The sequence below is a fragment of the Hyperolius riggenbachi genome, chromosome 4, assembly GCF_040937935.1.
Source record: "Hyperolius riggenbachi isolate aHypRig1 chromosome 4, aHypRig1.pri, whole genome shotgun sequence".
In the NCBI taxonomy this organism is placed as follows: Eukaryota; Metazoa; Chordata; class Amphibia; order Anura; family Hyperoliidae; genus Hyperolius; species Hyperolius riggenbachi.
The window spans coordinates 60,391,610-60,409,875 of record NC_090649.1 but is presented as its reverse complement, the minus strand read 5'-3'; the positions used below and the strand labels follow the sequence as shown (position 1 = coordinate 60,409,875).

Here is an 18,266-nt window from a genome sequence, read left to right as displayed (position 1 = left end):
TGTGCGCCAGTAACGACCGTCACATCGGATCTTTAAGATCCCCGATGACCCCCGTACGAAGTGCTGCGTTTGCTTGAATTCAGGTTCGCGCCCGTCGTGTGTACCCGCTAGCAGGGAGATGGGATCAGGGGATGTTGGTGTGATCCATTTTCTTGCGCTGTCAGGTAAGTATTCAGCTTAAGAGCAGTAGGAGAGGAATATGTGAATGACTGAAGTCACGTGTGTTTCTCATTGTCTAGGACGCTGGGCAGAAGCACTTTGGTCCTGTAGTTTGCAGCACTTGTGGGATGATCTATTCAGCCGCCAGCCTAGAGGACGAGGCTCAGCACATACAATATCACCAGCGCCTTCTGGAGAGCATTCGCTATGTGGTAAGGACTTCCAGTTTCCCTTCTTCCAGTTGTCAGCGTTTGCCAAATCATATCTTCTCTACCTACTAGAGGTTGTGATGTTTTTATAATACTGTATCATTTGGGGCACTAAAAAGCCATGTTTGTAAGCATGCATACTTTATTTTATTTTGTTTTGTTTTTGGTAGGGGGGAGTGGAGTAAAGGTATATACACCACATTATCTGTGTACCTCATGACCATTGTAAAAAGAATGGGCAAGCAGGGCTTTTTGGGTACCTGGAGTCAGAGCAGTGTCCTGTGACAGACCATTTCTTCTCTAAAAGTTACTGAGCAGTTTAACAGTGTTTTTTGTTTGTTTTGTTTTTAACTTTCTAGGGGCTAGGAAATTTGGGCGGCCAGCTTGTAATTTGGGTGCGAGTAGATCACAATGTTAATTGCGCAATAGTGGAGCCCAGTGTATGGGCGCCAGAGTTCATAGCGGAATCTTCAGTGTATAGCAAGCACCCAAGGAGGGGATGTGCATATATTTGCATATTTTATGAGCAGTCTTCCTTGTGGTCTGTGTACCACTATATGAGGGAGGTACTTGCAAATGGGTGTGTGCGCGTTATTATGGGATGGGGATATTTGCATTTTATAGATATCAGTTCCCCATCAGGTTCACCATATTGCCGCTGTCCTCTGATTGGCTAAAGGCTCTTGCACCTGATTGGTGCTTGAGAGCTGAAGTTACTATGTAAGAGTGGAGTTTGTCAGTGTGATATCAAAAGGTCTGGTGACCGAAACAGCGGAGCTGTCGCTGCTGGATAGATGATGATCATGCTGCTTTTAAACCAATAAAAGTTTATTTCCACTTCAGGGTTATTTTAATTTAGATGTTTATATGAGGTTTGTTTTTCTGGTTGCAGGGTTGGAAGAAGGAGCGGGTTGTGGCGGAGTTTTGGGATGGAAGGATTCTGATGATCTGCCCAGACGACCCAAAATATGCTGTTAAGAAGGTGATTATAACTGCATGACTCACGTTTGCATTCTAATACTCAAAGTGCAGTTTTGCTTATCACTTCCGCATGTGCAAGAAGCACTGCCCACAATGCATCACTTCAGGACAGTGAGTGAATGCGCAAATCGTTCACATTGGTCCCTGAAAAGCACACCTTCCAGAACTGCTAGTCTGCAGCACATCTCTTGCTTTTAATTTCACAGAGCTCACTTCAGCCATCACCAGTGCAAGGTATAGAATGGATATGTATAGGATGCATGCAGTATGGAGCAATCAGTCTAGTTTAGAAACCAGGTAGTAGAACAATAAAAAGAGGGTTTAAAGCGGGACTGTCAGCCACAAAATCAAATTCCATTTACCCACTGCTATGTGTTTATTATGTGGTCTACATCCTGATCTTGCATTGCAAGCATTCCACTAGAATCATAAATGTTTCTGCTGTAATGAATCTTATCAGTTAGCTTGGCTCTATTTTGGTACATTCCCGGGGGGAGAAAAGCTTATCTCCCTTCTCACATTCCTGCTCCTCACTGATTGGCTGAGGACAGTTCAGTGTGACAGGAGGCTGAGAAGGGAAATGCAGCTCGTCCCTCTACAGAAGCTACTGCAATAGGTTCTACTGTATACTTTGCTCACATGTGTTAACAAAGCAAGCTAGATATGACAGTGCAGTTCCCAGGAGTGGCTTGTGATCACAAACTCCTATGAAAAGCAAGATTATAGTGACAGTAGCGCTATGTCCAACCTTTTTTACCGCTTGTTTATAAATGGTCCCCTTAGTAACTGGTTAGTGTGGAACAACGTAAAATTATTTGTTTGCTCCATAAATTTATTTTAGCTGAGTGCTCAAAAAGTTGATGGTACCACATGTGACTTGCTTAGTGTGCTGAAATTGCCGTGACCTGGATGCGTGAGATCCTTCAAGATGCTTTCTGCTGCAAAACTTGTGAATAGAATTTACGTTTTAGTTTCCTTTTCCACTAACAGCGTGTTGTGTTCTGATAGGTTAACGAATGGAAGCAGCATAGGAATGTTTCCTTTAGTGTGCAGTGATTGCAACGGCATTTTTTTCTGATCGCAAACCTTCTGCTGCATTTTTTTTGTACGCTTGAGCTCCTGCACAAAGTATGAAAGGGAAAGGAATACTGTGACCTGAGTAGGGGGTGCTTTTTGCAATCTGGCAATTTGTAATTTTTTGCCACTCCCTCTTAATTTTTTTTTTCTTCCATCTCAAATGAGCTCCAATCGTTTCCTGCTCCTTTTAAATCGCAGCACAAAACGTGGTAGTGGAAAATGAGTGAAGGTGTGGTAGTGGTTAGCGTTCTCGTCTTGCAGCACTGAGTCCCCGGTTCAAATCCAAGCCAGGTCACTATCTGCAAGGAGTTTGTAAGGTCTGTGTGGGTTTCCTCTGGGAAATCCGGTTTCCTCCCACATCACAAAAACATACAGATAAGTTAATTGGCTTCCCTCTAGACTACGACACATTCATTACACTTTACATAAATTGGCCCTAGACTTCGATACATACATAGACATGACTATGGGATTAGATTGAGAGCCCCTCTGAGGGACAGATAAGCGACAAGACAATATGCTCTGTACAGCGCAGCGGAAGATGTCAGCGCTATATAAATACTAAATAACGTTTCACTGTAGAAAAAAAGCCCTGACGTTTCACAGTGGAAAACAGGACAGTCTTCTTCGAAAAGCCAACTGATTTTGAAAATTCTGTTACATTTTGTGCACATTTTTTCATTTCTATTGAATGGCGCCGACAGTACAGCAGTTTCTCCAGCAGGTGACACTAGCGCACCGATTTTACATACTGTGCAGAAATACTTTGCAGATGGATTACTGTATATTCTGGCGTATAAGACTACTTTTTTAACCCTTGAAAATCTTTTGAAAAGTCAGGGGTCGTCTTATACGCCGGGTGTCATTTATGCCGGGTGATACGCCTTATCTTGTTACCGACTCTTAAATCTCGCTGCTGAGGACTGTAGTGAAGCGGCGCAGGCGCCCATGTGTGAGATCTGAGAGGCAGAAAAGGAGGTAAATGGGATACAAGGGCGGGCCAGACGGGTGAAAGAGGCGTGTTTTATGGGCACAGCACAATCTATTCTTCCATACCGCTCTGATAAACAGGGAGACAAGGAGAGCTGACCAATCCACTTAGGGAGAGGGAGAGTTGACCAATCCAGCCAGTCAATCACCTATATACTGTTATATACTTTATATAGGTGATTGACCACGTACAGTACAGCACCAGTATATTTTTTTTATTTAGTGTGCGTTGGAAGAGAGGTAGTCTTATATGGCGAGTATATCCCAAACTCTATATTTTAACTGGAAAAGTTGGGGGGTCGTCTTATACGCCCAGTCGTCTTATACACCGGAATGTACGAGTATTATTATTATGCATTTATATAGTACCGACATCTTCCACAGTGCATTATAGTTGTCTCGTAGAGGAGCTCACTATCTAATCCCTACCATAGTCATTTGTCCATCATGGTCTAGGGCCAATTTTTAGGGAGAGGGAAGCCAATCAGCTTATCTGCATGTTTTGGGATGTGGGAGGCAAGTGGAGTACCCACACAGAAACTGAGAGAACATACAAACTCTGTGCAGATACTGAGTGCCCTGGCTGGGATGATCTGCACATTTTCTAGCCCAGCTCATAGAAAAGTTTACACAGTAATGTTACAATCCAACAGTAGGGTTACAATTCTTAAATAGTGGATAGGTTAGATCAGGAATCACATACATTTTAAATACTGGAAACTGAATGGATTCATAGATATGTACTGAATATTCTGCATTAATGTGAATATTCATTGTGCGTTTTGCTTGCCTTGTGCAGACGGAGGAGGTGCGAGAGCTGGTGGACACGGAGCTCGGCTTTCAGCAAACCAGCTTACATTTTCCATCCAAAACCAAGACCTTTCTGTTTGTGTCTAATGACAAGAAGATTGTCGGATGTTTAATCGCCGAGCCAATCAAACAGGTAGGTTCAGCCGGAGTGACCTCTCTGCATATCTGACTCCAGTTACAGCACCTCCTCTATAAGAGACAGAGCTTGTCATGTCACCCGAGGGGAGAGGGATATGGAGGCTTCCTTATTTATTCTATAATAAACAATACCAGTTGCCTGAGAACCACCAAAAACAAGCATGTGGCTCATCTTGTCAGATCTGACAGTAATGTCAAACACCCGATATGCTGCATGCTTGTTCAGGGGCTATGGCTAAAAGTATTAGAGGCAGAGTATTAGCAGGATAGCCAGGCAACTGGTGTAGCTGAAAAGTTTCCATATCCCTCTCGCTTCAGTTGTCCTTTAACCACTTGAGGACAGTAGGTTTACAACCCCACCCCTAGTTACCAGGCTAATTTTTGCTATTTAGGCCACTGCAGCTTTAAGGCCTCACTGCAGGGTCATAAAAAATGGCACACAGGTGATTTCTGCCCACCAACAGAGCTTTCTGTTGGTGGGCTGGCTCTGACTGCTCCCACAATGTTTTTTTTTTTTTTTTTTAATAAATATTTCCTTTTTAAAAAATAAATTTTACTTTCTTTTTAACCCCGCCCTCCCTCCCTCCCCCTGCCAGCCAATCTTACCGATCGGCTCTCATACACATCATCCTATGAGAGCCAATTGCTCTCCTGCCTCCCAGGGGGACAATTGCTCTCTTGCCTCCCAGGGGGACAGCTGTATCACACGGCTGTCCCCAGTACAGTGTTGCTGTAGATCGCATCGCTGTACACTGTAAATAGCCGGCGGTTTTTCCATCTAACAGTCTCCTAGCGGCGACGCCGCTGGGAGATTGATGACAGAGTGGAGATGCGTGCGGCCTCCTGCAAAACCCCACCCCAGGACTTGACGCCAATTGGCGTTAGGTGGTCCTGGGGCTGCCGCCGCGTTCATGCCCACGACTCGGTCGTTAGGAAGTTAAATAGATGATGGTTATGTTGATGCATGGTATATGTCTTTGCAGGCCTTTAGAGTCATCCCTGAGCCTGCTGTAGAGTCTGCCTCCCAGAATCAGGACGCCCTGGAGAGGCACAGAGCCTGGCGATGCTCTTCTGATCCAGAACCGGCCCTCTGCGGGATCAGCAGGATCTGGGTCTTTGCACTGATGCGCAGAAAAGGCATTGCCAGCCGCCTGGTGGATGCTGTCAGGTGAGAAGACTCTGCTTGGAAGGCAGATGATATAAATAATGTAACTTTCTTGAGATGTTTGTTTCCCTTTTCATTTGTTAACTGCAAAAATCCTGGAGTGGAGGAGAACTCAGTAAAAGGAGAAATTCCTGCATGCCCAAGCCAAAGGTCTCCGTACCAATGAGGCCCATACAGCGTAGTTCCCCATCAGGTCCTCTCCTCCTCTATGTGCTGTGATTGGCTATTGCCTTTTTAATCTGATTGGTTAATATGATCACTTGTGACTATATAAGCAGGTGTGGTTTTGTGGTATTGTATTTAGGCTGAGTGGCTTGAGAAAGAGCTATCGAAACAGCGGGCTATCGCTGCCAAAGCCTGTTTTTTTTTTTTTACTATTATGTCATTTTAATGGCATTTCAATAAAGAGCTTATTTTTATTCTGTGGTGCCAGCCCTTTTTGTATGCCTTTGCATTTGTTAATATTGTCTTTTTAGCATAAGGTGTGCGTGTGTGTTTTTGTTTGTTTTCTGTTTTTTTGTTTTACTTGGAGTAGAACTCCTCCATCTGATCCATGTGTTCTCTCACTGTAGACCTGAATCATGGCTTCCACCCCAGTGTTGCCAACTCATCTCATTAACCTATTTTAGTTCCTGGACGTAGAAACTACGCCCAGGAACCATGCATTCTCCCGCGGCCGATCGCACGCGTGCTCCCGGCCCGCGGTTCGTTAGCCAGGTAATCAGTGAATGGAGAGTAAACAGTTGGATAAGCGCTCAGAACAAAAAGTCTCTAATAAAAAGTTCAAGTATAATCAATGATTCCTGGCATCAAAACATCACAGGGACATATCTCCCCCCCCCCCCCCCCCAACGTGGAGAGACGTTGGGGGGGGGATATGTCCCTGTGATGATTTGATGCCAGGAATCATTGATTATACTTGAACTTTATAATAGAGACTTTTTGTTCTGAGCGCTTATCCAACTGTTAACTCTGCATTCAAAAAGCTATTTTCACTAATAGTCAGGCAGCGCTCCACCGTGCATGGACTGGTGTTTACAAAATTCTCTCAAAGCTATTTTATGTTTTTTTCCATTTCCTGTGAGCGCTTACGTACATTTCTGCTTTTGTTTAATCAGTGAATTGGGGTTATGGTGCTCGATCACTGATTTACTCTCCCCCGCTGAAAAAGTGACAGCTTCTCTTGGAAGCTTCGCTTTTTCTGGCTGTAGCGTCCCCCATGCGCCTCTCTAAGCGTATGTTACACTTAGAGTGACGTCATGTAAACAAACTCATGGCCGCCATCTTGTGGCCAAAAAGTAAAACTACAGCTAAAAGTAAAAAAAAATAACTCCACACATTTACTTTATAAAACTATTGTTTACATCCCACCCTCCCAAAACTACTCAAATAAAATGTTTAATATATAAAAAAAATTACAATAAAAAAAACATGTAAATATTTACCTAAGGGTCTAAACTTTTTAAATATCAATGTAAAGATGAAATATTTCTATATTTGTTTTTATTTTTAACTTGTAAATAGTGATAGATGCAAAACAGAAAAAATGCACCTTTATTTCCAAATAAAATATTGTCGCCATACATTGTGATAGGGACATAATTTTAACGGCGTAATAACCGGGACATATGGGCAAATACAATACGTGAGTTTTAATTATGGAGGCATGTATTATTTTAAAACTATAATGGCTGAAAACTGAGAATGCATTTTCTCCGGTTTTTTTCTTATTCTTCCTGTTAAAATGCATTTACAGTAAAGTGGCTCTTAGCAAAATGTACCCCCCAAAGAAAGCCTAATTGGTGGCAGAAAAAACTAAATATAGATCAGTTCATTGTGATAAGTAGTGATAAAGTTATAGGCTAATGAATGGGAGGTGAACATTGCTCAAGTGAAAACGACGGAACGCGAATGGGTTAAAGATGGACGCTTATGAATTATACTGTTAATGTATAATGTTTTGTGGCTAGTTAGATGCAGTTTAGGCACTGATGCAGTTTAGGCACTGATTATCTGTGAGAAGCCCCAGAACCTGTATAACTTATACGTGTCAGTATTTAAAGGGATGAGTTGGCAACCCCTGCTCCACCCTACACCGTTCAGCAATGTGGGTGGAGGTGAGTGTAGATGTGCTTTTCTCTCCTTGCCCGCTCTCCCACCCCTGCCCCCTCTCTCTCTCTCCCCACCCCTGCCCCCTCTATCTCTCTCTCTCACCCCCCCTCTCACTCTCCCCTCACCCCCTCTCCCTCTGTCTGTCTGTCATCAGCAGACCTATGTGGTTAAATTGGACCTGCACAGGACACAAGGAAAACACAGATTAATCCAACCTGTTTGTGTTTAGAGTGCAGAGCCTATCTAATTCCCCTCAGCTGCAATTCATTACAACTGTAATTTGATCTGTCAGCTGGCTCCCATAGCAGAGTAGCTACTTTGTAAACACGGCATGTTAACCCTTTGTCTGCTTCCATGAAAGCAGGAAGAAGACACACTGCAGATTTATTGCAGGATTTGTATCAGCTGTAACAAATGTTTTTCTTTAAAGGTTATTATGCTGTTACTGATCTTTTAGAGCAGAGAGGAAGTTCTGAGTTCAGTCACGCTTTAACTGAATTGTTTTTATTACAGAAGTGTGCGTGTGCCATTAGATTACTGTGCTGTGTGGTGATTTTATCTGCAGTTTGCTGATAATCCTCTCCTTTCCAGGAGCTCCTTTATCTTCGGATCTCACCTGACAACCGATGAAATGGCCTTTTCAGACCCGACGCCGGACGGCAAGCTGTTTGCCAGCACTTACTGCCGAGTCCCCGACTTCCTGGTGTACAATTTCCTGAGTTAGACGTTTCAGCTTTGTTCATAGTTTGTATATTTTTATTATAGGAGATCTGATCTTGAAACCATGTGTTTGCACTTTGCCTGTTTTTAGAGTTTTACTATTTGCTGCTAAAACAGAACTTCCTGCTTTTTGGTTTGGATCATGTTGTTGTTGTGATACAGAATAAGTTATACTAGTTTTAAAGTCTTTTAACGTTTTATACGAACTTATAGATTTAATCTGTCAGTAAACGTGCACACACACATCCAATTATGATTGGCCAATCATTGACCAATTCTACCATCTCCACGTAGTATGCGGGTCAACAGACTTTGAATACTACGAACCGATTGTGCAGGTAAGCTCTCATACTATGTGAAAGTGGTAAAATTGGATGTGTGTATCATGCTTTAGGGATGAGGGAAAGAATCTGCTGACTTGCAGATTTCCACTGACCGGGTGGTTACTTAGCTGGCAGCTGGTTAATTAACCAACAGCTGGAGGTTTTGATTGGCTTAATGTAATCCCCTCCCGGGAATTCTGAAGCCCTGCATGTTGGGAGAATTTTTTTACTCATTATTTTTGGTACTTATCCGTTAGCCGGGCGCATCCTCTAGGTGGCGACAAAACTCCACCAGAGTTACATCTTTCCCTACTATCCATGTCGGCCTGGAGGGGGAATAGTAATTAGCGCCACCTGCCGGATGCGCCCGGCTAACGGATAAGTACCTTATTTTTTCCTCAAGTTCTGCTTTTTCAAGTTTTGCTTTTTCATTTGTGTGTCCTGCCGGTTTTTGTTTTTCCTTCTTTGCAGCCTGCTTACTGTTACCACAGTGCTGCTCCCTATACATGACGTACATGCGAAGGAGGGGCTTGTGGTCATTGCATCACAAGCCCCGCCTCTCCATCAGTCATAAGTGCAGAGGCTTTCTTTATTCTTTAGCTATGGAACAGTGACCTCTGCAGTAGAATCCCCACCTACTACCATTCATTCTGGATCATCCCACTCTATATTTTTGGGGATAAGGATGGGACCAAAATGATGCGTGTGGGGGAAGATTGTTTCCCTGTGCACACCTCTACTGCAGAAGTCAGGATGCACCCTGGGTTAGTGATGCAGAGGATTAGTACTGCTTTGGGGAGATGGCTCGGCTCCCAGCTATGGGCTGCTGCTTGAAGTCGGATGAAACTCAAATTTCACGTTTGGTCTAAAGCATTAAACACATAATAGTGAAAACATTTTATTATTGGTTCCAAGTTATTGGAAGGGTTGATACTCAAACTTTTCACTTCACTCAGAAGCTAATTGATATGTTTGCTGTTGCCGTACTATAATTATCAGATTGATTTGAGCTGTACTAAGAGGTGTGAACAATGCTTCTCGTCGGTTACATCAGAAGATTTTCAGCACAGAACTTTCTCTCTTTTATTTGCTCAGTAGTTACAAGTCAATCGAATCATTTGTCCTGAAATGGGCTATGAGGTTAATTGGCTTAGTGTAAACATGCTTTCAAAAGACATTAGACCTTTTTCATATTCAGTTTTTTACATGGTTTAATGTTTTACAGCAAAAATGTAATTTTGAAATTCTTACCACGTTAATTATTTGCAACACTTTTAATTAAGTCATGTGTGACTTCACTTCCTTTTTAAGGGTGTTTTCAAGAGATGTTCACATTTATGCATAATTTATGCATTGGATATAATGTTAGAAACTACATTGAGGAGGACATATGTGATAAGCTGGATGGTTTTATAGGGACCTTTTGCCATATATCTGGCTCCGCTTTGTGTGGTTGATGGTAGTTTGGGTAAAGGTGTCAACATGACCTCCTTGGAAGAGGTGTGCCCAGTAAACCATTCTAGATCTAAATTACTAACCTGGGGGAAGCCACAGGGAAGTGAAACTTTTTTTTTTTTTTTTTTTGGAACCCAGTTAAAGTAAAACAGACGAATAAATACAAAAGATTTATACATACCTGAGACTTCCAGCCCCCTCTGCATCGTTCGTTCCCACGACGTCTTCCTCTGCCTTCTTCTGGTCCCGGTAGAAGCCACGTAAGTTTGGCAAGTAGGGGCACACATAGCGCATGTGCGACTGGGGCCGCTTGCCCCACCACACTCCCCTGGCTGGGAGTGCTCTGCACCTGCGCAGTACACTTCCAGCCGCGGGAGTGAGACGGGGGGCGTGTGCAGCCGCACTGCACATGTGTCGTCTTACCCTAGCTGGACAAATTTACAGGACTTCTACTGGACCAGGAGAGGGCGGAGGAAGACGTCATAGGAGCAATCAGTGTGGAGGGGGTTGGAGGAAGCCCCCAGGTATGTAATAAATCTTTTGTATGTATTAGTCTCTGGTACACTTTAAGATGTGCCGGGCAACATCTGTAAATATCAGAAAATCCTCAAAAGTTAAACGGCCAGTCAGTATCTCGCTTTTGTTCCTTTTTCTGCATCAGTGTGTGTGGCATGACAGGTGCTCTTCAGGTAGAACTACTACAGGCAGAAAGATATCTGCATAGATAGTTCACGCCCACTATTGGATGCCTCAAAGTTTATCCGTAATCCAGGATGGAATCAGCAGTAGCCCACTGTTATCCCCGGACTGCAGGATTGCACTAGTCCAGTGGTTCTCAAACTTCTCCAGGTCAAGGCACCCTTGGTGACTGGAATTATTTCAAGGCACCCCAAGACAAAAACAATTTAGGTCGCCATATTACATGTCATGTCGCCTCCAAACTGCCTTAATCTACTTTATTATGCTTTGGGGATTATGGCAGGGCTTCTAACTGAGGATTGAGAGAGCAGAGTGAGGGGTGGTGAGGATCAGAGTGAAGGGTGCAGCGGTATGTAGGGTGGTGGGGGCAGAGTGAGTGTGGAACACTGGGGAGCAGTGAAGGGTGCAGCAGAGTGTGGGGATCAGAGTGAGGGGTGCAGCAGAGTAAGGGGTGGTGGGGGGAGGGCACAGAGTTTGGGTGTGCAGCAAAGTCAGCTGATGTGAAAGTTCATGGCGGAGGGGAGCTCTTTGGTAGAATTTTACCCAATGTTTGCCTTTCAATCCTTACCAAGCAGTGTAAGCTTATAACTCAAATATCTTCTTCAATTCAAAAGTTTTATTCTCCTATGTAAATATTTTTATGTTGCCCTGTTATTCAGTTTGTATTTTGGTTGTTTTTATCACCATTAAAAGTTCATTGTTTTGTTGTTTTAATCCCGGTGTCCGTGTCCTGGAGCGTTCTTTACTGTGCCACATGCAAAACAAAGGCAATCACTTAGACTGGCTTTTTACACCATGTGCCTCCAATTCGCTAAGCAGTTTAGACTAGTCTACTGATGATTTATTTTTTTTTAGTCTACTGATAGTTTGGTGTAAATCAGTTGCATCAAGAGGGAATTCACTAATAATTACCAAATGTTTTACACCTGTTTTTAGACTTGGTCTAAACAATTTGGTAATTAGGTGGGTAAAGCAGGGGAAATGATCAAAAGATGCAATTCACAAACTAGCAGCTATGACTGACATCCTCCTCCTATGATGAGCTCTCCTCTGGATACAATTAAACTCCTCCATAATTCATTCAAAAGGTTCCATCCTCACATCTACAATACCTCACAGAAGTACTTTACTGACAGAAATCAGCTGGTCTAATCTCTGTCAGAAAAAGTGGGCGTGGTCACTGCTTGTTTGCCTTTGTGAATTGCATCTTTTGATCATTTCCCCTGCCGACCTAATTACTGAATGTTTTAGACCAGGCCTAAAACGGGTCTAAAACATTACACCAAACCATCAGTAGTCTAAAAACTCAGTAGTCTAGTCTAAACTGCTTAGTGAATTGAGGCCTATGTTGCATGTAGATTTGAGTGGGGGTTTTTTCGTGTAAAAAAACAAAACACTACGAAACTCGGAGTCCAGTCAATTGTCAAGTCAAGTCCTGGGGGGTGAGGTTTTATGCGCACATCTCTGAAAACAGTGTATCTGACAGTGAAAATTTGTAAAATGAACCTCCTCTTAACCACTTGAGGACCATGGGCTTACACTCCCCTAGTGACCAGGCTTTTTTTTTTTTTCAATTTAGGCCACTGCAGCTTTAAGGCCTCGCTGCAGGGCTGTACAACTCAGCACACTAGTGATTTCACCCCCCCCCCCCCCCCCCCCTTTTTCTACCCACCAACAGAGTTTTGTTGGTGGGCTCTGATCGCTCCTGGAGTGGAGTGTTTATTTTTATTATTTTTTTTTTTTTGTGGCCAGCCCTCCCTCCGATCACTCTTAAGCTGTTCCCAGTACAGCACTGCAGTAGATCGCAGCGATATACAGTGTAAATAGATGGTCGTTTCTCCTAGCGGTGACTGTGCAGAGCTTGGCCTTACTGCGCCTGTGTGAAGCGCTGCTGTCAATCAAGCCCACGTTGTCCGCGGTGTATTGTGCAGTATGCCACAGACAATGTGGACCTGACAGTGACGCTCGCGCAGGCACAGTAGAGGAGATCTGCACTTGGTGCAGCGTCCAGGGGCGCCTCCGACGTCTTGAGAGGAATTGCCGGGTAACCACGAAGAAAGGTGGCGAGAGGATGATAGAGCGGCTACAGGAGTCCGCACTTGAACGGAGCTATATACTGTATGTTATGGTGCCCCTTGCCGCAGTCACTGCCTGCCACTTCTGTCCTTGGGTGAGATCTGCCATTTTGTCTGCAGCCCCTGGGGGACCCCTGACAAGTGCTGATGTAACCCCAGGAGTCCGTGGACTCCACGTTCTCACTGCTATAAGGCTATGTCAGGGGGGCGCCTATACACATGATAGGTTCTCGACTGAGGCAGTCTTTGGCCTCACCAACAGTTTAACCTTGCATGCATACATAGCTGAATAACAAAATGATACCCAGGCTGTCATGGCTGAAGAGAGATCTGTAAGTCACATGACCACTGCCTGCTACACCACCCATGCATAAACACTGAGGAGCATGTTCATCCAAGCTGCTCTTCGACAACTATGTATTGCAGGAGCTCTAATGAACTACCTCTTGTACAAGCCCTTCAGTGCTGTCAAATCGCATTCCAGCATGTCCTTGTATAAATCACCCACTTGACTTTATAAAACCATGTAAGCTGTTCAGTGCACGCCTGCAAACAGTCAATTCCTAGAGATATTCTCCCTTTATGTCTTCAGCATACATTACTTGGGAAACAGCAGCTCCCATTTCACCCCAGGAGTATCCCTGAAGAGTCATCCAGCTGCAGCACATTACATGTAATCCTTAGCTGATGATGACCGCATGCAGAGTCTTTGCTGAACTGGGAATGGTGTACAAAGCTGAGCTCATGCAGTCTCAGGGATCAGCTAACCAAGAGCTTCATGTCAGGCACAATTTCTGTCAACTGTAAATATTCTTCTGACAGGTAAGCAGTATGGACCTGATTAATAGCTAAAGGATTCTATGAGAAATACCCTCAGACCACATCTACAAGCACCACAAGGTTGGCGAACCATTGAAAAAACGAGCTGGGAAAAAAGGGCGCCGCCATTCACTCCCATAATAAATAACGTTTAATGGGCGCCGAGCAGGAAAAAAGGGTGCCGGAGCTAAGTAAAGTTTACAAACGGCGCCCGGAGATGTTTAATGATTTATAACTGAGCTTGTGGTGCTTTACGTTTATAAAATGCACCAGTGCCGAATAACGTTTATAAAAATGCTAAACATATTTATCTTATTTAACTAATTAAAACATTAAAGTTTTATCCCTTACTGTTTTTAAAACATTCACAAAATAAAGCGATCAGTACGTAAATTGCAATATATTTTTTGGAGTCACAATTTGTAAAACATTATTATCCACATAATCAAGCGATGACTAAGGGGGGTGGTTAGGCTTAGGCATCATCAGGGGGGGTCTTAGGTTTAGGCACCACCAGGGGAGTCTTAGGTTTAGGCACCACCAGGGGAGTCTTAGGTTTAGGCACCACCAGGGGAGTCTTAGGTGTAGGCACCACCAGGGGAGTCTTAGGTTTAGGCACCACCAGGGGGGTCTAGGGATTAGGGATAGGTACAGGGAGGGTTCTGTGTGAGAGTAGGCTTAGGTATAGTTTTACTACAATTTTAGTAATATTTACTAATGTTTTACAACACTTATTACGAACGTAGTTATATTTATATCATCATTATAAAGAATATTTTCAGATTTTATTATAAGAACAAACCATAAATGAAGGTTATTCACAATAATATACAATTATAACAATTAATCATATTATCGTTATTTTAATAAACGTAATTCTAAGTTTCACTTTTGAAACAGGGAAGATTAAAGTTTTCACAATTGCAGATTTCATAAACCTTATTTAATGATTTATAAATTTGTTAAACATTATTTGTAAACGAAATATAGCACACTATTTTTATAAACGCTATTAATGATTAATTAATTAGCGTTTACACCCCGCGCCCTTTTTGTCCGGGCGCCCCTTTTGTACATACGCTGAAAAAACATCCAACCAAATTGTTCTACTTGAAAAGTTAAGATTAGGCATTTATTTACCTGGATAGTAAAGCTAAGGACAAATTTTAGTTGTTACTTGGGTAAAGCAATGGGTATTTTTTTTTCCTTGCAAACCCTCAGCAGCGATGATATGCCATATCCCAACCAGAAAATGGCCTCATCAGCACCTTCCCCTTGTTGGGTAAATAGTTACATCATGGTTTGCCATATCTTTTATTTTATTGGCACCTTACAGCTGTCACGTCTCATGCCATCCTACGATCATCTGTTCCCTGCCACCAGCACCGATGTAATTATTTGTCTAACTAGACAAATAGAACTGGGGCTACACGCATCATCGGGAGCTTACTGTGCAGTAAGCTTCCGATGACACGCGGCAATGTCAGGTTTTTTTTTTTTACATATAAGAGAACCCCTTTAATATCTTGAACAGGGGTGTCAAATTCAGTCATACAAGGGGCCAAAATCTAAAACCTAGTGTAAGTCGTGGGCCAAATTGTTAATTAAGATTTAATTTATTGAACAGTCTCAAATCAAGTGCCGTATTTATATCAAATGTGGGGGGCCCTCTCCTCCCCCCCCCCCCCTTCTGCAGAGTAGCATGGTGGAGCAGTTTACGGCTGCTTTGACAGTGGGACGTTACAGGTGCACGTTAGAGCAGCCTGTAACGCAGCGCAACTCAGTCATGAAAAACCAATGGGCTGTTCACGGTGCCCACGTTGCGTTACAGTGTACCGCTGGGTGTTCAAAGAAAGTGTAGCATGCTGTGCGTTATAGGTGGTTTTAGCGGCGTTAGACTGTTTGCACATGCTCAGTAAGGGGAGAGTCGCTATTGTTCCTAGCCACATGGCTAATAATATTCACTGCACTGTAGTGTTGTCCAGATCATGAACAATTCGGATCTTTGGCTCTTTTTTGTAAGTCGAATCATCCGGATCATCACAATGAAGGATTCGGTTCACAGTGGATGTCTGGAAGAAACAGGAACTGCAGCTTCTATGCACAAGCACAATCTTCCTGCTGCATCTCTCCCTTCCCCATTAGCACCCTCAATGTGCCTTCATTCTCCCGCACCTCTCATTCTGCTGCACCCCTGCTTCCCTAGTAAAATGATTCAAAGATTCAGTTCAAAGATCCGGATCTTTTCAATGATCCGATTCGAATCATCCGGACCATTGAAAAGATCCGGACTTCCCAGGATAGCACCAAGAGCCTCATAACGCGGCTCAATCTGACGTCCAAGTTCAACACCACCATGCGTTGCGTTAGGGGCACATTATGCGACCATAACATCCCCTAAAACACAACATCTTGGTGTGAAAGAGGCCTCAAGGACAACTGAAGTGAGAGTATATGGAGGCTGCCATATTTATTTCCTTTTATACAATACCAGTTGCCTGGCAGTCCTGCTAGTCTATTAGGATGCAGTAGTGTCTGCATAATTCCAGAAACAAGCATGAAACTTTCAGACTTGACAATGACAGGAACACCTGATCTGTTCCATACTTGTTCAGGGTTTATGGCTAAAAGTATTAGAGGTAGAGGATTAGCAGGATAGCCAGGCAAGTGGTATAGTTTAAATGGAAATAAATATGGCTGCATCCATATCCCTCTTGCTTCAGTTGCCCTTAAGTATCTACCTGCATCAGTGCTGCTTCAGCAGAAAAGGATCAATCTGAAATGTGGCTCAAGTGATGCTAGCCTTCATTTCCCTTAAAGGCTTTGATTCATAAAGCATTACCGCATTCGGTAATGCAGATAACAGCCGACTTTACCGAGCACTTAAGAAAACATCAATTTATAAAGGCTGTTACTGTGTGAAAAGCTGAAATTACCGAGCAGTAAGGTAAATTACCGACTTGTGCGGTAATTACCAGGGCTGTGGAGTTGGTACAAAAATCCTCCAACTCCTAATTTACATATTACAATCTTGTTGATTGAAAGTATGTAACATGAAAATCGTCTCTAACTGCCAAAGCTTAAGAATTTTAAAAGACAACTGAAGTGAGAAGGATATGGAGACTGCCATATTTATTCCCTTTAGTCATAGACTAAAACTAGTCCTTGGTAAGAGTACTTGTAAAAGGTACAGGCCGGAACAAAGACCATCTATCAGGCCCTAGGCAATGTAAGTGTGGGTACATGCAAGAATGATGTGCAGGTACTCTGCAGGGGGATGAGGAGATTGTAAACAGACAACACCTCTGTGTTCAATGTGCACAGCATTCTCAGTGGATTCCCTGCAGCTCTGTGGGGAGAGCATATGTAGAGTATAGTACTACTGTGTAACAAAGTAAACCTGAGACAGATAAAATTAAAGTTTTATACATACCCGGTGCTTCCTCCAGCCCCCTTCAGGCTAATCAGTCCCTCGCTGTCCTTCTCCGCCACCTGGATCTTCTGCTATGAGTCCAGGTACTTGAGCCAGTCTGGTGTAGTGCGCATGCACACACTCCGCCGCCGAGAGCGTACTACACCTGCGCAGCACTATTGCGCAGGTGCAGAATGCTCCTGGCTGTAGGAGCGGCACGTGGCCAGACTGCGCCGACAGGCTGAATTACCGGGACTCATAGCAGATGATCCAGGTAGTGGAGAAGGACAACGAGGGACTGATTGGCCTGAAGGGAGCTGAAAGAAGCCCCAAGTATGTATAAAACTGTCGCAGGTACCCTTTAATTCATAGTCACCAAACCAAATTTTAACATCTCAAATTATTTGATTTCATGAGCAAAGAGTGCGTACATTTGCATAAATCAGCATCAACGCAGAATTATTTCCATCTCATTGACCATCTCTATTAGTGACAGCTACACATCATGCTTTATTCTTACAGCATAGATGTTACTATTATAGAAACAGCCCGTCTCCTAGTCAGATTTTGATAGGACCTGCAGGCTTCTCTGGTGGAACAAAACGTATAGCCCCAGGCAGCCAGCAGAGAATCAGAACAAAACAGATTTCCCCAGAAACCCTTCAGCAGTGTAACCCATTCAATTCCTGTTTGAATAGTCGGAGGATCTAGTGGGTAAAATCACCTAAGTAAGACATATGTAAAGTCTCTTGGAGTTCATCTAAGCTGTGGCAATTAAATACAATGTTAAAGACTAATGGACAGAGATTCAGAGGGAGCCTCTTACTATTGTAATACCCTCACTGCATGTAACAAAAGACAGCTCCACAGTTCTGTTACTGCTCAATGGGCTTCGGTAATTTACCAAACTTCAAAAAGGCACCTGTGAAATTCTTTATGAATTAGCACACAAGTCTAAAATACCGAATGCTGTATTTTAATGACCATCGGAGTGGTGGCCAAATAGTAAAACTACATCTACATACATTTTTCATGCCAATTTACACTTATAACATTAAAAATTAACTGTTTATTTCCCAACACCCAAAACAAATACCCAAATAAAATTTAATGAAAAAAAAA

The 18,266-nt window shown here is 43.2% G+C and overlaps 1 protein-coding gene across 3 annotated transcripts in view; it reads left to right on the top strand.

Annotated features, from left to right (window-relative positions):
- Positions 1-8,423, top strand: part of ESCO2 (establishment of sister chromatid cohesion N-acetyltransferase 2) — a 32,431-nt gene extending 24,008 nt beyond the window's left edge. For all 3 annotated transcript variants that reach the window (XM_068280113.1, XM_068280112.1, XM_068280111.1), the window contains exons 6-10: positions 240-371; positions 1,261-1,350; positions 4,216-4,359; positions 5,348-5,532; positions 8,233-8,423. In XM_068280113.1, coding sequence (XP_068136214.1) covers positions 240-371; positions 1,261-1,350; positions 4,216-4,359; positions 5,348-5,532; positions 8,233-8,365 — 684 coding nt within the window. In that variant the 3' untranslated portion in view covers positions 8,366-8,423. The remainder of the gene's footprint in view (positions 1-239; positions 372-1,260; positions 1,351-4,215; positions 4,360-5,347; positions 5,533-8,232) is intronic.
- The last annotated feature ends 9,843 nt before the right edge of the window (positions 8,424-18,266 follow it).